At 38.8% G+C, this 18178-nt stretch overlaps 1 protein-coding gene across 1 annotated transcript in view; it reads left to right on the top strand.

Moving 5' to 3' along the window:
* The window catches only part of FBXL17 (F-box and leucine rich repeat protein 17), a 491914-nt gene that overhangs the window by 329010 nt on the left and 144726 nt on the right, over nucleotides 1-18178 (top strand). The window contains exon 7 of the mRNA XM_080679035.1: nucleotides 1179-1255. Coding sequence (XP_080535161.1) covers nucleotides 1179-1255 — 77 coding nt within the window. The remainder of the gene's footprint in view (nucleotides 1-1178; nucleotides 1256-18178) is intronic.

The following is an 18178-nucleotide window of genomic DNA, read 5'->3' on the forward strand; positions in this document are numbered from 1 at the left end:
GTTTATCATTCCATTAAGATAATATTTTATAAAAATATATTTTAAAGAAAAACATGCCTTTTTATAACTAATTTAACCTTCAATAATGAATTATGGGAAGTAAAATTGCATACAATTTCCTGACATTTTATGAAGATACCTGCAAATAAGCCAGACAGCAAATAAAATATCTGAAAGACAGAGATGGCGGCTCAGTAATTTTTTGATGGATTATACACATAGGTATCAAATTACTTGATCCTTCCTTCCTAGAAAAGGTTAATGACTCTTTTTGCTTTTACCCTTTTACTTACCTGCTATTTATAAAGATTAAAACAGGGACTGCACTGAAGGCTGCCTGTGCCTATGTGTCACTGTGATGGTACAGGTTTTTCTGTTATTATGGGGAACTGAGCCACAAAATGGATAGTGTTGTTAATCATTATTTTTAAAGTTCATTCAATTCTGCACTACATATCCCACTAAGGCTATTAGAGCAGAGTGTACCATTCGAAACCTTTTAACTTAAACCAGAAAAGACTATAAATCTTACATATCTATATCAGTATTATTGAAATGGCCTCTGTCTATGCAATAATTCATTAAAATATTAAGTAGAAGCCACTTTAAATGAAAAGATTTTAAAGTTCTTATGTGTGCAAATATTTTTCTTTCTATAATCAATGTTATAGATTTTTAAAGCATATATTATGTTAAATAAAATTTCACAAAACAATGTGTTTCAGTTATTCAAGCTCCATATTCATAATTGAACTATAAGCAATATTATCATCCACTTATAATCACCATCCATCTATATAGTCTATACTTCATTATAATCATTTTTATATTATTTTATAATATTAACGACATGTTCATTATGTAGTATATGTTTACTAGCCTTTTATTACCAAATGTAACATTATTCTTATAGGAATATCTCTTTTTTCATTACTTGGTTATAAAAGGTGTACTAGTCATAAATGTACTTAATTAAAGTCATTTAGGTATTAGAGCACTTGAGTTTAAAGCAGGAATATAATACCTTTTCCTGAAACACCTTGAAAGAGGTTTGTTGAAAGAAGAGAGCTGTGGCATTCATCAAAAGCTGACCTCTTCCTGTTATGGTCCTGACCAAACTCTTCTAATTTAACTTGAAACACATTAGTGCAACTCACCACTTTTTGTGTGTGTTTCAGGTGTGTGGAGGTCATCGCAAAGGAAGGACAAAACCTGAAAGAGCTGTATTTGGTGTCTTGTAAAATCACAGATTATGGTATGTAATGAGCCATTGTTCTAATCCTTTTCAAGAATAAAAAGTTACAAAGTCTTTGAAAGGTTTTAAAGAGACATCAAGAGTAATATTTCCTAGAGACTTTTATCTTTATTTGGGCTAACTCTGATCATAACGGGAAAAAAGCAAGAAATTGTGAGACTATACCAGAATAAAATGAACATGTGTATCAATTTATTGCTACATGTAATCACACATACGTGCACACACTATGTGTGATTACATGTAGGATTAAAACATATGGCTAAAAGATCTATACAATGAAAATTAATATCAGGATAATTAAATATTTGATTAATAAATATAACAAATTATTACATTGAGTTGATTTGCTTAATTTAATGTCATATCAAATGCATTCCTGCTTATATTCCAAATGCCAAATGTCTTAATGCTTTAAATTTTTTTAAAGTATTGGAAATGTCCGTGTTTAGATATATAGAGAGTAAAGGAAAGGACATACATTTGTATGCAACATTTTAAATTATCCTAATTTTCAATGTCCAGTTAAGGTGGAGAAAATGTTGTTTTATAAAACTATGAAAGGTATGAAATCATCCTGTTGGAGAAATAAAGAAAAATAACCTAGTTTTTATTTAGGTTTGTATTTGTTCTTATTAATTCATGTATTTTAATCTAAATATAGAAGTTTTAGCCAGATATCTGGCTTTATGGAGTCCTAAATGGTTTTCTTTTCTCTGTTCTGATATTTCATTTGTCCATTTATATTTGAGAATATGCTCTTTACCTTGAAGGGAAACTAATAACCTGTTAAGTTCTTAATGTTAATGGTGACATATGCTACTACTCGACTCCACTCCTGGGATGTCAGGCTTCCCAGCTGCCCTGAGTAGGAGTGTTGTATTTTATCAGCTGCTAAATTCATCCTTTGGAAAACTCTACTGAAACTACAATTTAAGCATAACATAAAAAAGGTTTGGCTTAAAAATAACCCTAATTTCTTTTCAGAGTTTATTTTTTGAGAATAGTAAATGTAGATTTGTTAATTAATTAATACAGTCATTCATTCCAGACTCATTACTTGGCATTCAAGGTCCTTTACCATTAGGCCTCTATCTGCCCCTTCAACTTTATTTTCTTCCCTTTACCTGTTCACTGCCAGTGTTAGCTTGCTAGTAGCCAGGAGAGCTGTGGATTACGTTTCTTAGAATGAAACCTTCAAAGTCCCACAGTAGAAAATGTTCCTGAAATTACACTCTGTTCCAGCATCTGTTAAGTTAGCCAGTGTAGAGAAACGTTCCAGAAGATAAGGAGAAGAGAAAAGCTATGCTCTTGAGACAGATCTGGGATCAAGTTCTGTCTTTGTTCGTTGGCCTTCACCTCTCTGAGGCTCAGTTTCCTCATTTGTAAAGTGCGGGATTGATGTTTGACTTCATACTCCTTTATGAGCGTGCATCCAGTTTAATGCTTAGCACAGAATAGTCTACTGAAAAATGTTGCTTTCCTACAGGAGGGGGATGGAGAAAAGTTTCCCCCCAAAATTCTCCTCTCTCCTTTCCTTTCGTGGGTCTTGGAAGAGTTTTTTTGTTGTTTTGTTATTGGTGCCACTGTTCATTGTTATTGTTTATTGTTAGTGATAGTCTTGGTCTAGTGTTTGGAGATTGTTGGATTCCTTTTCTTCTGGTGAGGCAAAAAGTATGTTGAAACCTTGCCAATATGCTTTGCATTTATTCAGGTCTCTCGATTATTTAGGTCAGTGCACCTTAGAATCACTTGGGGAGTTTGCCTGAGCTTCTTTCATGAATCAGAATGTCTGGGAGATAGGGCCCAGGCAGCAGTTTTGTAAAACTTGCCTCAGTGACGTTATGTCAGCCAAAGGCGAGAACACCTGATCCAGTCCAGGTGAGAGGAACCAGAAGTGAACACTGTGGCACTTACCCCATGGTGACTAGAACCCATCACTATTTCCCTCAGTCCTTCCAGGCTCTCTGTCCATCTAGTCTCTCTTCCTTCTTTCCTAGGGTTTGCGGCCTTCAGAGGGTTTGTGGTGAATGTCTCTGTGCCTTTTTTGATTCTGCTATTCAAAATGTTGGAGCCCCATGGAGGATGAGAGGAAAAGGTCGATAGTTTATGAGATTGTCATATAATTGCTATTTGATTATAAAATTTAAACAAATTACTGAAAGCTCGCTCAGCTCATCTCTTTTTCCCCAGTTCCATGCCAATAACACATGAATAATTTTTCTCAAAAAAAAAAAGACAGCAAATAGGATTATTCATCGTAACCAGAGAAACAGCATGTTATTGAGGTAACTTCTCTGCTAGGGAAGGCTGTCTGTGATCCCTTACCCTGTGTGAATTATAAATGTTAGGAAGGAAAAACACATGCCTCACTCCTTCTTTAACTGGATAAATAGAGATGTGTTCTGTAGAACTTTATTGGAGGCTGCTGAGAAATGGTAAAATTGTTTTTAATTATTTTTTTTACTGATTTTCAGAGAGAGAGGAAGGCAGAGGGAGAGAGAGACAGAAACATTGATGAGATAAGAGAGAAACATTAATGGGCTGCCTCCTGCACACCCCACACTGGGGATCGAACCCGTGACCTCTTGGTTCCTGGGTTGAGGCTCAACCACTGAGCTACGCCAGCCAGGCTGAAATTGTAAAATTTGATGTTACCTGATACCGGGAAAATGTCGTCCTTCAAGAGGACTACTCCCTAATCTGCTTCCTGTTGCTCTACTCAGATTCCAGCTACTTGGTCTCCTCTCTTCTTGTCTCATGTTTGTCCATGTTTTCAGTACAGAATACTGAGAGTCTCTTTGAAACTTTTTTTGTAGGATGCATTAATTTAGAAACAGCAGCTTGCCTGGCATATCATTTGTAATTTTTGTCAAGATTCTCACAGATGTTGAATGTGTTATTATAATACTTAGCAACACCTGGCCAGGTCGTTATGAAGTTGTGTTTATTTTAATTTATATATGATGTAGTTGTCATGAAGAAAACTATCATTCCAATAGGCTTCTTATTCCCCAAACTGAACATAAATCTTTATGGTAAGGGATAGCAATTATAAACAAATCAATAATTCAGACACAGCTCAATGGAAAATACAGTCTTGGAAAATTGTTCCCTGAAGAGAAATCTAATATTGTCACTCTTCTATTACTGAACAAATATATGTTATGGGCAGTGCTGTGGGAAAAACTCAAACTTAAGAGTGAGAGATTAGGTTAGAATTTCAGCTTTGTCTCTTCTTTCCTTTGTGACCTTGAGCAAGTTACTTAACCTCCTAGTCTCGTCATCTGTTAGGCACATGATAATACTCACCATCAAAGGTAGGGAAAATGAATATAAAACATCTGTGTCATTCCTGGTGACATATGGATACTCACACCGGTTGGCAGTTCTCAGGATAAAAATCATCTCTTTTTTAAGCGCACTTTTTTAAACACATCTCCTCCTCCGCTCAGTGTGGCTTTTCCGCTTGTGGAATCATTATTTAGAAGTTTGACCGGTTAGTCTATACCCATGTAGTTGACTTTGATACCTAAGCTGTCTAAATCAAGTTGTAGGGAATAATGAGAAAGTTATAGCAGAAAGTTTAAAGTCTTTAATTTGCTGGCTTAGGTTTCCGCCCTACCTCTTGTTGATGTTATTTTCATTTTTGTTTAGATGGTTTTTGTTGGGTCCCCTTATGCTTTTCTTTGTTTCTATAATAATTTGTCAGTTAAGAGTTTCCAACCCGTCTTTCCACTCACCTTCAAACACTTTTCTGTTGAAATTTTTCCTCCTTGGAAAGTGTATATTTAGGATTCAAAGGAAGACAAGGAACAGAAATCAACCTGGACCATTCAAGCCCATGGAGGTCAGAACCAGTCTTCGTCTTGGGCTGCAGGCACAGAATGGATGATGTAATAAATGAAATGGACGAGTAAAGCACTTAGCTTTATTTGTGGTCTCCATCGTGAATTTTACCAGCGTGATCCCATGTCAGGGGGCAGGTGTAAAAAGGACCCAGGTTTCTTTCTGGATTGTCATTGCATTTCTTTTGACTTTAACACCCCTGAGGGTCCAAAAAATACTCTCTAGAGGACATCCTTTGGTTTTTCTTCTCAAGTTGTCAAATAACTTTTAATTAAAGAGGACTGTAAACCCTCAATTACTGACATTGGTGTTTGGAACCTACAAGGTCACTGACAACCTATGGCTCACTCTGTGCTCTTCACAAGCGCCTCTGTCATTCCCACAGGCCTGGGCTGCTCTCCCCAGATGGTCTTCCGCTGACCCTTTTTCTGCCTGGTCCAAGTGCACTTCTGCCTGACCTGGGACTTTTAAACTTAACCCAAAAGCTTGCCACAAGAGCTTTTGGGTTGCTCTGGACTAAAGGTCTCCCAAGTCAATGAGGTCATTGTTCCCATGGTTATCATTGGCCTGCCACATGACAGACATGATATATATTCATTCTGTCAACAAATATTGATTCAGCATCTACTATGTGGTGGGCTCTGTAGTGGATGTAGGCCATGTATAGTTTCAGCATTCCTGGAGCTTTCATTCTGGTGGGATCCAGAGGACAGGGCTAGCCTACTAATTTAAAAAAAAAGGGGGAGTGTGGGAAGGTAATGCATCTCCTTTCAGACAAGAAGAATGACAGAGAGTGGTCCGCTCACATTAATCTTTGCTTTGGTGTAACCCATGCCTCACCCCAGCCTTATTGACCTTCTAAGGCTATTGAAAGATTAATAGTTCTACATTCCCAGCCTCTTATGGGGATACCAAACCTCTTTAACTGTTAGCTAATCCAAAATGGGGACCCAGGATACATTATCAAAGTAAGCACACTGAAAAAACAGAAAGAAATCCCAACAAGCCTTCTGGGTTACATAGAGTCAAACCAACACTGATAAATTATCCAAGAAAAAAAACATGGTACCAAAAATAATTTTGCTTTATATTATATCATCTTTTTTATGTTATTAGGTATGCATTATATGCAATGATGTTCCATTTAAAACTAAATTCCCGTCTTTTCCCTTTTCTCTTTTATATTTTGTTTTATTTTCGAGTTGTATTTCAAAGATTGCTGGATAACATTCAACTCCTCTTGTCAGCAGGAATAACTCTAATAGTTATCAAGTGACAGAAAAGAACTTTTAGAAAGTACATTTGCAAGTCAAAAAGAATATCTTATTGTTTACTGTTGATTATTCATGCTTTCTCTCCATTCCATCATTTAAATATAGATAGCTTATATTGTTTCTAGCAAAATAGTATTAAATTGCTAAGTCTGTTGTTTCAAATTTTCCTTTTTTTATATGTCCATCTTAAAAGTTATTTCTCTTCACTTCTACTTATTTATTTTATTCCTGGAGTTTCTCACTACTGAATTTCTATGTCTACTGCTGTACTTAGCAAGTATTATGTTGTTGTTTTTCCCTTTCTTCTAAGTAATGGTTATGATTTTTTCACCAAAGATTTGAATTTAATTACACATTTTTCTAAATGCTTTTCTTTGCTCAACAACAACAACAAAAATTGTGACTTTCTTCCCTACTTCCTAGCTCATGCTAGATCTGCAGCTACATAACCTCGAAATGAAAGACTGAACAATAACAATGCTTATCATTATGTTTTGCAATCATAGACTACAGATCTCAAATCTGTTGAGAAAGACACCTTAAGACATTTCTTTAAGAATATATTCCTGTAACCAATTCAAAGGCCAACTCTATTTTCATATATAATAGAAGTTTTTTTAGAATTAAGAAACTTTATAACCTACATCTAAACGACAAATGCATCTACCCCTAAACTTTCTTATACCCCCAAATACATTTATTAACTTAAATGATTAAATACTAAATTTCCATATTTACTGAATTAATAACTAAAATATTAACTTTCCAACTTTTCTTCCCTCAATTATTTTTTCGAATTTCAAAAATATTTTTAATTTTAATTAGCTGTTTTTAACATTAATCTTGTGAAGTTTTTTTCTAGATAAAATAATTTGTTTCAATCACATAGTCATTCTTCACAGAGTTCCTATCTTTTCCCATCATTGCTTAGTACTCTAGAGTATGCAGACTAAGCATTTGTTTTCCTTGTACTATCCTGTGGTATTATTAGTAGTATTTTATCACTGATAAGTAGAGCTAAAGGGGATTGCAGTGAATACCAAGAAATTTGCAGTAATACTAGATTTCTAGTATTCCACACAAGAAACAACTTCCTGGTGTTTAAACTTTCTTGAAAGTAGATGTCTTGTGTGGTAGTGAGTTACCTCTTACAGGAGTTATTCAAGCTGAGATTATCTCTGAGGGGGATGTGGGAAAATAGAAGCATTTGGGTAAGGAATTGATCTGTATGATGTTTCAAATCTTTTTCCAATCCTGGGACTTATTCTCTACTGGTTTTATGTGTGTTTCATTCAGCAAATATTTGCTGTCTGTGTGCTGGCTGGATGCTGTGGAGAATACTGAATTGGTTGAGAAGTACCTACTCTTGTGTTGAGAAAGAAAAAGTTGTCTAACATTCAGCAATATGATGGTGTCAGAGATTAATATGGCCCTGTAAGACGTTGGGGCTCAGGCGTTCAGGGTCATCAGAGGTTGAAATTGTTGGGAAGGATTCGTGGTGGAGGGAACATGGGGTTGAGGGGTGGGGGGCAGAGATGAGCAGGAAGAGCATTTCAGGTAGTACTGCCCCAGGAAAGGCTCCAAGCAAGAACGGGTGTCTGAATGGATGAGTTTGCATGCATTGGTTAATCTAAAGAAAGAACAAAAATCAGCCAAAGTGATTACGTGCACACATGGGCAAATTTTGAAGAAACCTTATGAAAATATTCTAGTTGAAAATTCAGGGTAAGCTCCAACTTTCTTCTCCGCTGTTCCTGTCATCTTCACCATTCCCATGGTAACTACTTCACTTAACATATATAAAAGGAAACACTACTTTTGGTTTTAACTACTAATTAAGTATCCAGTTTAATTAAAAGAAGTCCAATGTAAAACTTTTAAAACAATAATCATAATAGTTAACATGTATTGGATGTTTTCTGTGGACATTATTAATATTCATGCTTACAGATGTGGAGACAGGCCTGGAAAGACTCGGGTTCACATGGTCTGTGAGTAATGGCATGGTACAGATTCACTATTAAGTCAGTCTCTTGCATTATCACTTGCAGGTCAGTGATGTGCTTAGGTTTATTACTAGAAAACTTGCATTTTCCCAGTTGTCAGAGTCTTAAAAATATAACCATTTTATATTACCATGTTTGTCCGTCTGCATTTAAAAAAAAAACCCAATGTTACAAAGTAACGACTCCATAGGATCTAATTATATAGTTATGGAATTTAATGTGCTTATTCACATAACTTTGTTACGCTGACAAGAAGTATCAGTTACATACTATGATTAAGCACTCCCTAGCCAGAAGCTAGAGACAACTCTCATTGATGTGCAGTGTGTATTCATATATTCAACAAACGTTCTATTAATCATTTCAAAACCGCATGTAATTCTTCATGAGTAATAAAATTTTCTTACATTCCTTTTTGAAATTATTACCAAAAACTTATGAAGGAAGAAGAAATATTATTACTCTTCTTTAATAGATGAGAAATTTGAGCTTGGACAGCTTTTAATTAATTAAGCAATGCTGGAACTAAAAATCTCCCCACTGAAAATATTTTACTGGGTTATGTGTAGATAATTCTCAAATTTCTCTGCTTTTCATATATAGAGATGATTTCTTCATTCAAATGACCCTTCAAAAGCAATTTTAGCCAACATTAGATGACATAATTTCATACTAGTTTTTTTAAAGTACAGTGATTTCTAAAAGTGCACAGTTGTAAACATAAGCAATTATTCTCTTACATTCATCTTCCTTATACCTGACTCCTAAGTTTGCAGGGCTGTGTCACAATCTGCCTCAGTTGCCCTTAGGAGACCCTCTTCCAAGAATGTTCTCTGCCAACTCCGATTGGCTCTCTCTTCAGCGAAGATTTGCTTTGTCTTCTCTATGCCCTTAACATTAGTGCCCCTCATTTTCTGAGGTGTCATGAACAGGAGGAGCAGAAAGGGAGGAAAAACCCAAGAGCTGCATGCCTCCTGCTAAAGCATCAAACCATGTTTCCTCCACTTGCTCTCCAAGAGTTTCACCTTCTCTTTGAGATAATCTTGCTCTTCCCAGTTGGTGTTTGACTAAATCTCCTACACTATTTACTGGTTAATTAGACTGCTTAACACACTTGGCATCTGATTTATTTTGAAAAAACAAAAACAGACCGAGAAAAACAAATAAACATCTGCTAAGTTTCCCATTAGAAAGTTAAGGAAACACTCATAGCAAAATATAAATCAAGCATTAAAATAATTGCTTCTACTCTATGTCTATCATTAACTAGACTCCCATCATTATATCCACTAACAATGATATAATTAAGCCTTACCAGGTCTTTCTCTTTTCATTTGTTAGCAGGACTTCCTTATATTAAGAGCACCGCCCCCCCCCCCTTATTTTTTATCAGCCTTTTGTTTTACCTGAGTTTAATGTATATGGGAAAGGAAGGAATAATATGTGAATCTGTCTCTTTATTTACCAGTTTTCAAAATATGTTTTGGTTTCCCTCATCCTCCAAAGATGAGCAAAGAGGAATTATTGTTCCTTTCTTAAATTATCATCATAAACTGAGCAATCCATCACAGACAGTTTTCTTATTGATATCCAACTTGTCTATCTTTGGTAGTACACACTTCTTCAAGTTGGTTCCCTATTCTTTGACATAGACTGATTCTGTCGAGAAATACCAGGTTTAGCTTATGCATTTCATGCCAGGGACATGATATCAGCTGTTTTTCTAAAGAACTCTGGTTCTTTGAGTGAATTAGGCTTGTGTGTGTGGAAAATTTCATCTTCTCTGCACCCTGAAGCTTGTATTTACTGCCTTTTATTCCTCCAGCTTCAAGCCTGTTCTATATCTCATCACAGTGCAGCCTCCCCATTACAACTCAGCACCATCAGCCCCACGGTTTAAAGCATCCTCAATTAGGGATTCCCAACACACTACAAACTTCCAGTTCCCCCAACCCCCAATACTCTCGTAATCCTTCCCACATTTTCTGCTTTGGGAAAAGTTAGGGGTGAGGCATGGGAAGGAGAAGTAGTTTTATATTTTAGCTACGCCATCAGCTTTCTGGAGATTTCCTTCTGATTTTATTTAGCTCAGATCCTCTGCATTTGTTTTAAGTGCTAAAATTAGACCCCTTGGGCCCATTTGGGAAATGAGTAGAAAAGTGTTCAAACTATATGGCCTTACATAATCTCATTTGGGGCTTTCAAACTTCCTCATATTGCAGTGAAAAATACATTTTGCATTTAATATGCTGTTGGATTCTCACTAAATTGATTTTATCACTTACTAGAATGACCAGCAGTTTGGAAAACACTGCTCTGGTTCCATTTCTCCTTAGGTATTTAGGTAGGAACCAGATCAGTCAGTCAGTGACCTGCCCAACAGCAAAAGAATGGGTGGATTTCCTTGGTGAAAGTGGACACCGTTCTTCTCAAGGTAGAAGGTGCCAACCTTCCTAAGCTTGTCAAGTCCCATATGTTGATCTTATTACATATGAAATAAAGGCTGAATATCTTTCCATCTTGTATTTTGGGGAGTAAGAGAATGGAACAAATTCTCTTCATGATTTTAGTTTAGGATAGATATGAAAAGGCACTTCCTCCTGAGGCAAAAAGGTAGCTTTATTCATTACTTTCCTAATTAAGTAAATCAAACTTACTTTTAACTTTAATGTTGAACTATTCATTTTAAGCTTTATCCTCAAACAGTCCCCTGGGTTTGTAAGACTGAATCACCTAGGATTCATCTGTCAAATTTGTTCCTTTTCTTGGGTTTATCTGCATGACATTAAATAAATAGTTTGAACTTTTCAACTTTTCAAACAATTGTGTTGAGTTGACGTGGCTGATCCAGTGTGTGCAGAATGCCTGAAAGCAACTTGTCTTTCCTTGAGAATGACAGAGTGTGGGCAGAGAAACGGAGATTTAAAAAATTAGCAATAAGGAGTAAACAAAAGAAAATCCTCTCCGTCTTCAGGGAGTTATGGTACTTTTCTACTTGTTATTACATACCCTTTTAAAATTAGCTCTCTTCATATGGATATAATATAAATTTCACTTGCCAAGATACTTTTATCAGGTAAATAATCCTTAGAAATAGAAAAAATTATGTAGAAAACTGTCTAAATACTGTTTGATTTTTCACTACTTGTAGCATGCTTTTAATCATCTCTATCTCTTAATTAGGTAAATTTCCCATTTTTCCCCCTTCCTACTACCCTTTCCTTACATATGGCTCTATAGGTCACAGGGGTGGGCAAACTTTTTGACTCGAGGGCCACAATGGGTTCTTAAACTGGACCGGAGGGCCGGAACAAAAGCATGGATGGAGTATTTGTGTGAACTAATATAAATTCAAAGTAAAGGAGCGGAGGGGAGAGCAAGAGAACCCTCCACTCTTTCGGCTCCGTGGGCCGGATAGAACAGCCGAACAGGCCGGATCCGGCCCGCGGGCCGTAGTTTGCCCACGGCTGCTCTAGGATCTTCTCCAAGAAAGCAGGTTTGCTCTGGAGATATTTTATTTCCTCTCATAAAGTTTTCTTCTGCTCTTTTAGATTTAAAATCACTAATCTCCTAGTAGGATCCAGCCCCTGCCATGCCCTCTATGTGTCTGAGGCTCTCTCCACAGTCAGCCTTGGGAAGTCATATTTGTGATGTGGAGTCCAGAGGTGCTTCTCTGGTGTCCTGAGGACCCGACAGCTATGACCACGCCAAGACCATCCAGAATGGCACTTCATGGACATGCTTGCAGGGAGTGTACTTGAAATTCTCAGTCACTTACACCTTTAAGTAAGCAAAAACTTCTTTTTAAAACAATTAAATATACTTTTATTGATTTCAGAGAGGAAGGGAGAGGTTGAGAAAGATAGAAACATCAATGATGAGAGAGAATCATTGTTAGGTTGCCTCCTGCACATCTCACACTGGGGATCAAGCCCACAACCCAGGTTTGTGCCCTAACAGGGAATAGAACCGTGACCTCCTGGTTCATAGGTCGATGCTCAACCACTGAGCAATGCTAGCTGGGCAGCAGAAACTTCTTTTAAATGAATGAGAAAAAAAATATATATATATTGTTTATTTTTTTACTTTTATTTACTTATATTTATTAGTATATATATCATAATAAAACATAGCAGTTATAATAGCATACCTACATGATATATACACATATATATCATAATAAATAAGATTCAAGTCAATTTTGAACAGAATAAGGAACTTAACATTTCAGCTCTACAAAATAAATGAAGTTTGAAATTCAATCAGTCCTATTTTATGTTGAGGCAAATGTACTTGGCTTTTTCTGAAAATCATACCTTCTGCTCTAGTTTACAAAAGAAATTGGATGAAGTCTTCTAAAGCATTTGTTTTCAACTTTGCCATTACAACACACCTTGTAATCAAGGTTGGCAAATGATTTACTTTCTAAAAAATTATAAATTAGAACAGATTTCGTGGTTTCTTCTGACTCACTTGTATTCTGATAACATTTCTTTCTTGAGAGGCAGAAAGAGGGGTAGGTTTAGCAAGCAGGCTGAAATTTGCACATAATCTGTGGCTTCTTTGTTGCCACAGCTTTCGGTGTGTAGTACTTACCAGGACACCGTTATGAGTTATTTACATGCTCGTGAAATGTACCGTGATGAAGACTGGTCTCCTACTCCCCATATGCATATTTCTCCCACATTTCTGTCATGCACTTTTACTTCCGCAGTATTTGGGGGCTAGAGCAAGTTCAGTGAGTGCTACACATGTCAGTATTATCCATCACATTCATCATTCTGTGGAAGAAAGCACTGACTCTAGAGCTGGGGGCCTTTGAGGACAGATAGGCTACCAACCTGCACACATCTGAAGAAAGACTCTCTCCTGCGTACACACAAATTATGTGGGAAGGCACAGCCTTTCCACAATTATGCTGCTTTTCCCACGCAGCTCATTCTTCATCTCTTTGCTGGATACACTGTTGATTTGGAATCTATTCTACTCTCTCGGATATATGTGAAAATACAACTTTAACTTTTTATTCAGGCAAGTGGTCTTTATTTTTAATAGCCTACACTTTAAAAATAGTTATTTAAGATACAGCATTTAAATTAGACACCTACTGTAATTTCTCAAGGTTTCCCGGTACAGGCTAAGGCTCCTTAAGCCATTTTTTTTTTTACATGCAGCAGGCTCTACAAATATTTACCTCTTTTTTATATCAACTTTAGGAAACCAGTTGAAAATTGTAGAATTAGACTTCGGAGCTGCATAATGTATTTTTGGACTATTACAAATCTATCTAAATCTACAACCTGCTAGGAAAGATCTAATCCCCTCCAGCGTGCAGTGATAATGTACGATTTGTGTGGACTTGAGTGTTTTGTGAACTGAGCTCCTGTTCTGTGCCAGGCGGGTCTCTAACTGTGCATGCTCAGTCTCCTGACTGGCTGACTGAGAGCCAAATCATTCTCGCCAACACATACTCAATTCCCAGCTACTGCGGGGGAGATGGGCTCCAGGGCCCACAGTGGACCCTCGCTCACAAAGCTTGCTTTCTGCCACTAGTAATACTTGCACGGTGAGTGAAAATTCAGTGACCTATATTCTTCCATTTGAATCTCTAAAGTTTTTAGTTAAAACGTCAACAGCAATTCTAACCATACTGAAGCAAAAAGAGCCTTCCCTGCAACCTGGCAGCACTAAGTGTAATTCATAACTATCAAAAATCCGTTTTTTCTGCATAACTTTTAAGAACACTCCCGATGTCTTGAAAATTCCATGCAATTTTCTTTAAAAGTTGGTTTGGAATATGCCACTGTGCATCTTGAAGCCCACATACAGGGAGTTAAATTACAGCAATCGCATATTTCTCAAGCACCATATAGCTGCAAATCCTTTATCCTCAAGTACGTGGTGAAGGATTTTCTCCTTGAACAGCTATGGAAGTTGAACTTTGGGTTGTTTCCATTTAACACATGATGTGCTGCATACGTAAACCTTTTTCTTCTTTACCTATCCCCGCTTCCCGTAAGAGGAATGAAGCACGGAATGCTGATGATGAGGCTGGAGCCGTGTTATCACTGCTCCCAAAGCTTCCTTGCCCCTCCCTGGCTCATGTAAGTGCTTACCTCTCGCTGGGCTCTTCTAGAAGCAGAGCAGAAGGCTGTTTGTTCTTCACCACCATGCCTCGCACTTCTTTAGGACCATTGCTGGCTTCTCTGGTTCGGTGAATGGCATCACAGCCAAAACTTAGCTGCCCCTGATGCCTCACGATTCTTGTCTCTTTAATCACGTCCATTAACAAGCCAGGTGCACTCTACCCTCCAAGTATTGCTCATATCAATAGCTCCACTGACAACTGCGTTAGCCACCTAGTTGTATTCCCTATTTGTCTTCTTCTTCCCTTACAGTCCATTTCTCACAGAGCAGCTATGATGCACCTTTTAAAATATTCTTGAGTGAATGAACAAATGAAAATGTTATAAAAATTAGTTTGTTCATGACTTTAGCAATATGCTATTTATCCTGGGTTACAAAAGAAATACCAAAATTTAAACATTTAGGTGCCTAGGATATCATAAGATCTTATGAGGTTCAACTGAACATTTAGACATTCAGACATGGGCCATCCTTGGTCCAGTCTCCGCAGCAGGGTGAAGCATGGGAACTGCTTGCCACAGTGCAGCGTCAGACAGCCCTCTCCGGTGGGACACCTTTCGGCAGTGCGTGGCACAGTTCCCCCAGCACCAGGGGAGCATCTTTCATCCACCAGATAAGGGCTGCAGTGCAAGGAGATGAGTGCCACTTGGCATGGATGTGGGCCTTGCCCTGGCTTGGAAGCTTCTAACCCCCAAGAACTAGTATCTCTTGGAACAATCAATAGGCATAGCATCTAACATCCCCAAAAGTCACATGTCCAGTTACAAGAATGACTGCACCTGGGGAATCTAAAGCAGTGGTGGCCCTCCAGTCCTGATAGTTCTCTCAAACCAGATAGGTGCTATCTACCAATTAGAGTCACTCTTACTGTAAGCAACATTGCCTAGTTACATGGTTAATGTACCATTTTAAGGGAGCCCATCTTTAGGACGTTAACCAAAGGTCATATTCTCACTCAGAAAGGGAAATGGTTATGTTACCTCTTGACTCACTGTAGGATTTTAAAATCAGCTTTAGATTTGACTTTAAATATTAAAATTATTTTATATTTTATTAGAGGGCAGACATGTAACCACTAGCACACTATAGTTCTTGCCTCCTCTGCTCAGTTTTATTTTTTTAATAAACAGTTATTTTACTCTTAAGATTGAGATGGTGGGGGTTAGCCATCTGACAGAACAACACTGCTGTCTCTGGACCCCTCTGCTCCAGCCTCGAGGCCAGCCAGGCCCAGCCTCACAGGGAACCCTGACACCTTACATGCAGCCCAGACATGGCTGCAGGCACAGGCACCTTCACATTTCCAATTTATTTTTGCACCAGGGAGAAAGCTTAGCTAATATCAGGCAGCAGAATCACTAAGAATATTGCTGTGCCTAACGTATTAATCTGGTCCCAAAATGTCATAACTAAGCAAAAGGGAAAATCTTTGAAATGTGGCCAGTGTAGCAGTTTCCTTTGCTACAGTCAGGAAGACCTACAGTTGGGAAAATGGACTGACACCTTGTGTCCCTTAACTAGTGTCCTCTAACCAGTGTGGTGTTCTTGGGGAAAAAGCTGTCAGTTTTCCAAACATCTTTTAAAGTAGGTGTTTCTGTTATTAAATCTCTTGGGGCTAGGGAATGAGGAATCAGGATTGGAAACTTCCTACTTGATATAGTTGCTAGTGGGAAAATATTGCAAGAATCTATACTAATAAAGGGGTAATATGCTAATTAGACCGGGAGACCTTCAGGATGTCCTTCCGGACAAAGCCATGGTGGCGGGGCCAAAGCAGAGGCTGTTAGGGGCGATCAAACTGGCAGGGGAGGGCATTTGGGGGCTATCGCCAGCGGGGGAGGGCAGTTGGAGGCGAGCAGGCTGGCAGGGGGGGCAGTTGGGGCCAAGCAGGCCAGCAGGGGGCACAGTTGGAGGCGAGCAGGCCGGCTGGGGGGGGCAGTTGGGGGCAATAGGGCTGGCAGGGGGGGCAATTGGGTTGGCAGGGGTGGCAGGTGGGGGCGATCAGGCCAGCACGGGGGGCAGTTGGGGGCGATCAGGCCGGCAGGGGGGGCAGTTGGGGGTGAGCAGGCTGGCAGGGGGGCAGTTGGGGGTGAGCAGGTCAGCAGGGGGGCAGTTGGGGGTGATCAGGCTGGCAGGGGAGCAGTTAGGGGGCGATCAGGCTGGCAGGCAGAAGTGGTTAGGGGCAATCAGGCAGGCAGGCAGGCTAGCAGTTAGGAGCCAGCAGTCTTGGATTGTGAGAGGGATGTCCGACTGCCGGATTCGGCCTGATCCCACAGTCCCAACTGGGATTGGGTCTAAACTGGCAGTCGGACATCCCCCAAGGGGTCCCAGATTGGAGAGGGTGCAGGCCGAGCTGAGGGTGCAGGCTGAATTTCTTGCACTGGGCTTCTAGTCTATGTATATATAAAAGGATAATATGCTAAGTGTCCATCTGACTGGTAGCTGTGTTGCACACAGACCACCAGGGGCCAGACACTCAATGCAGGAGCTGCCGAGCTGCAGTGACTTGGCAGCAGCGGTTCTCAGGTGACGCACCCCAAAACCAGAGAGGAGGGAGCCCAATTCCTTGCGGGGCCACACAATTCCATCTTCTGTGGTGGATTATGTTGTTGCTAGGGCACTGTCAGCCCCGAATCTGGTTTACTGCACACTTGCATTTGCATTCCACACCCTGTACGACAGCAACTTTGCAGAATGCCCTCTCGCACTCCGGGACCCCTCGGGGGATGTCTGAGAGCTGGTTTTGGCCCAATTCCCACAGGCCAGGCCAAGGGACCCCACCTGCCAGAGGGACCCCACTCACTCTGCAGACGCTCTTCAAGCCACGGTGCCACCCCAGTGCAGCCAGCTGGGAGAGACCATGGGAGGTTGGCTGCAGGGCATGTCTGGCCAGTCTCACCCAGTGCTGCCCCACCAGCCACCTTCTAATTAATTTCCTTTCAATGTGCACGAATCGGTGTACGGGATCACTAGTTTGAAAATAACTTTCAAGATAGTGATAATTTGTGCATTTCTGTCTTCCCTTTTCTCTCTCTCTCTCATTATTAGAGTTATCAAAGTCCTTTAATAGCACAGGAGGAAAACGCCAATAGAGTATTGAAAATATTACCCATGGAATGTTTGTTTGTTTGTAGTTTATTTTTTTCTAGGACACGGGAGAGCTGACCCTAAGAAACTAATTTCTCTCTGCACTTTTAGCCAAAGAATTAGGTTAAAAGAAATACATTTTTAATTTTCTCAAATATTCAAATTCAGATTATTTAAATTTTGTTTTTGTTGTTGTAATGATCATGACTTTAAACATTTGTAAGGATGAAATCATTTAATTAGAAATTAATTCCATTTTGAGACTTGGTTTTGACTTGTTATGCTTTCATTAAAAACATAAAAATATCCACACATACCATTTTCACTTCTCTGTTTGGGATGCCCCCCCAAAAATTAGATCACAACTAGTAAAATGGTTACAGTTGTTATATACAAACAAGATTACAAAACTAGCAAAGTCTACTGCCATACATGCAGAGAATTCTTCTTTCCTCTACCTTTATTTAGGTTATTTAGGGCTACGAGAACAATATAATAATATTGTTAGTTGCTTTGAGGTTTTATATTTGCAGATCAATTTAATGATCATGCGCATCAGC

The sequence above is a fragment of the Plecotus auritus genome, assembly GCF_963455305.1.
Source record: "Plecotus auritus genome assembly, chromosome: 7".
Taxonomy (NCBI): Eukaryota; Metazoa; Chordata; class Mammalia; order Chiroptera; family Vespertilionidae; genus Plecotus; species Plecotus auritus.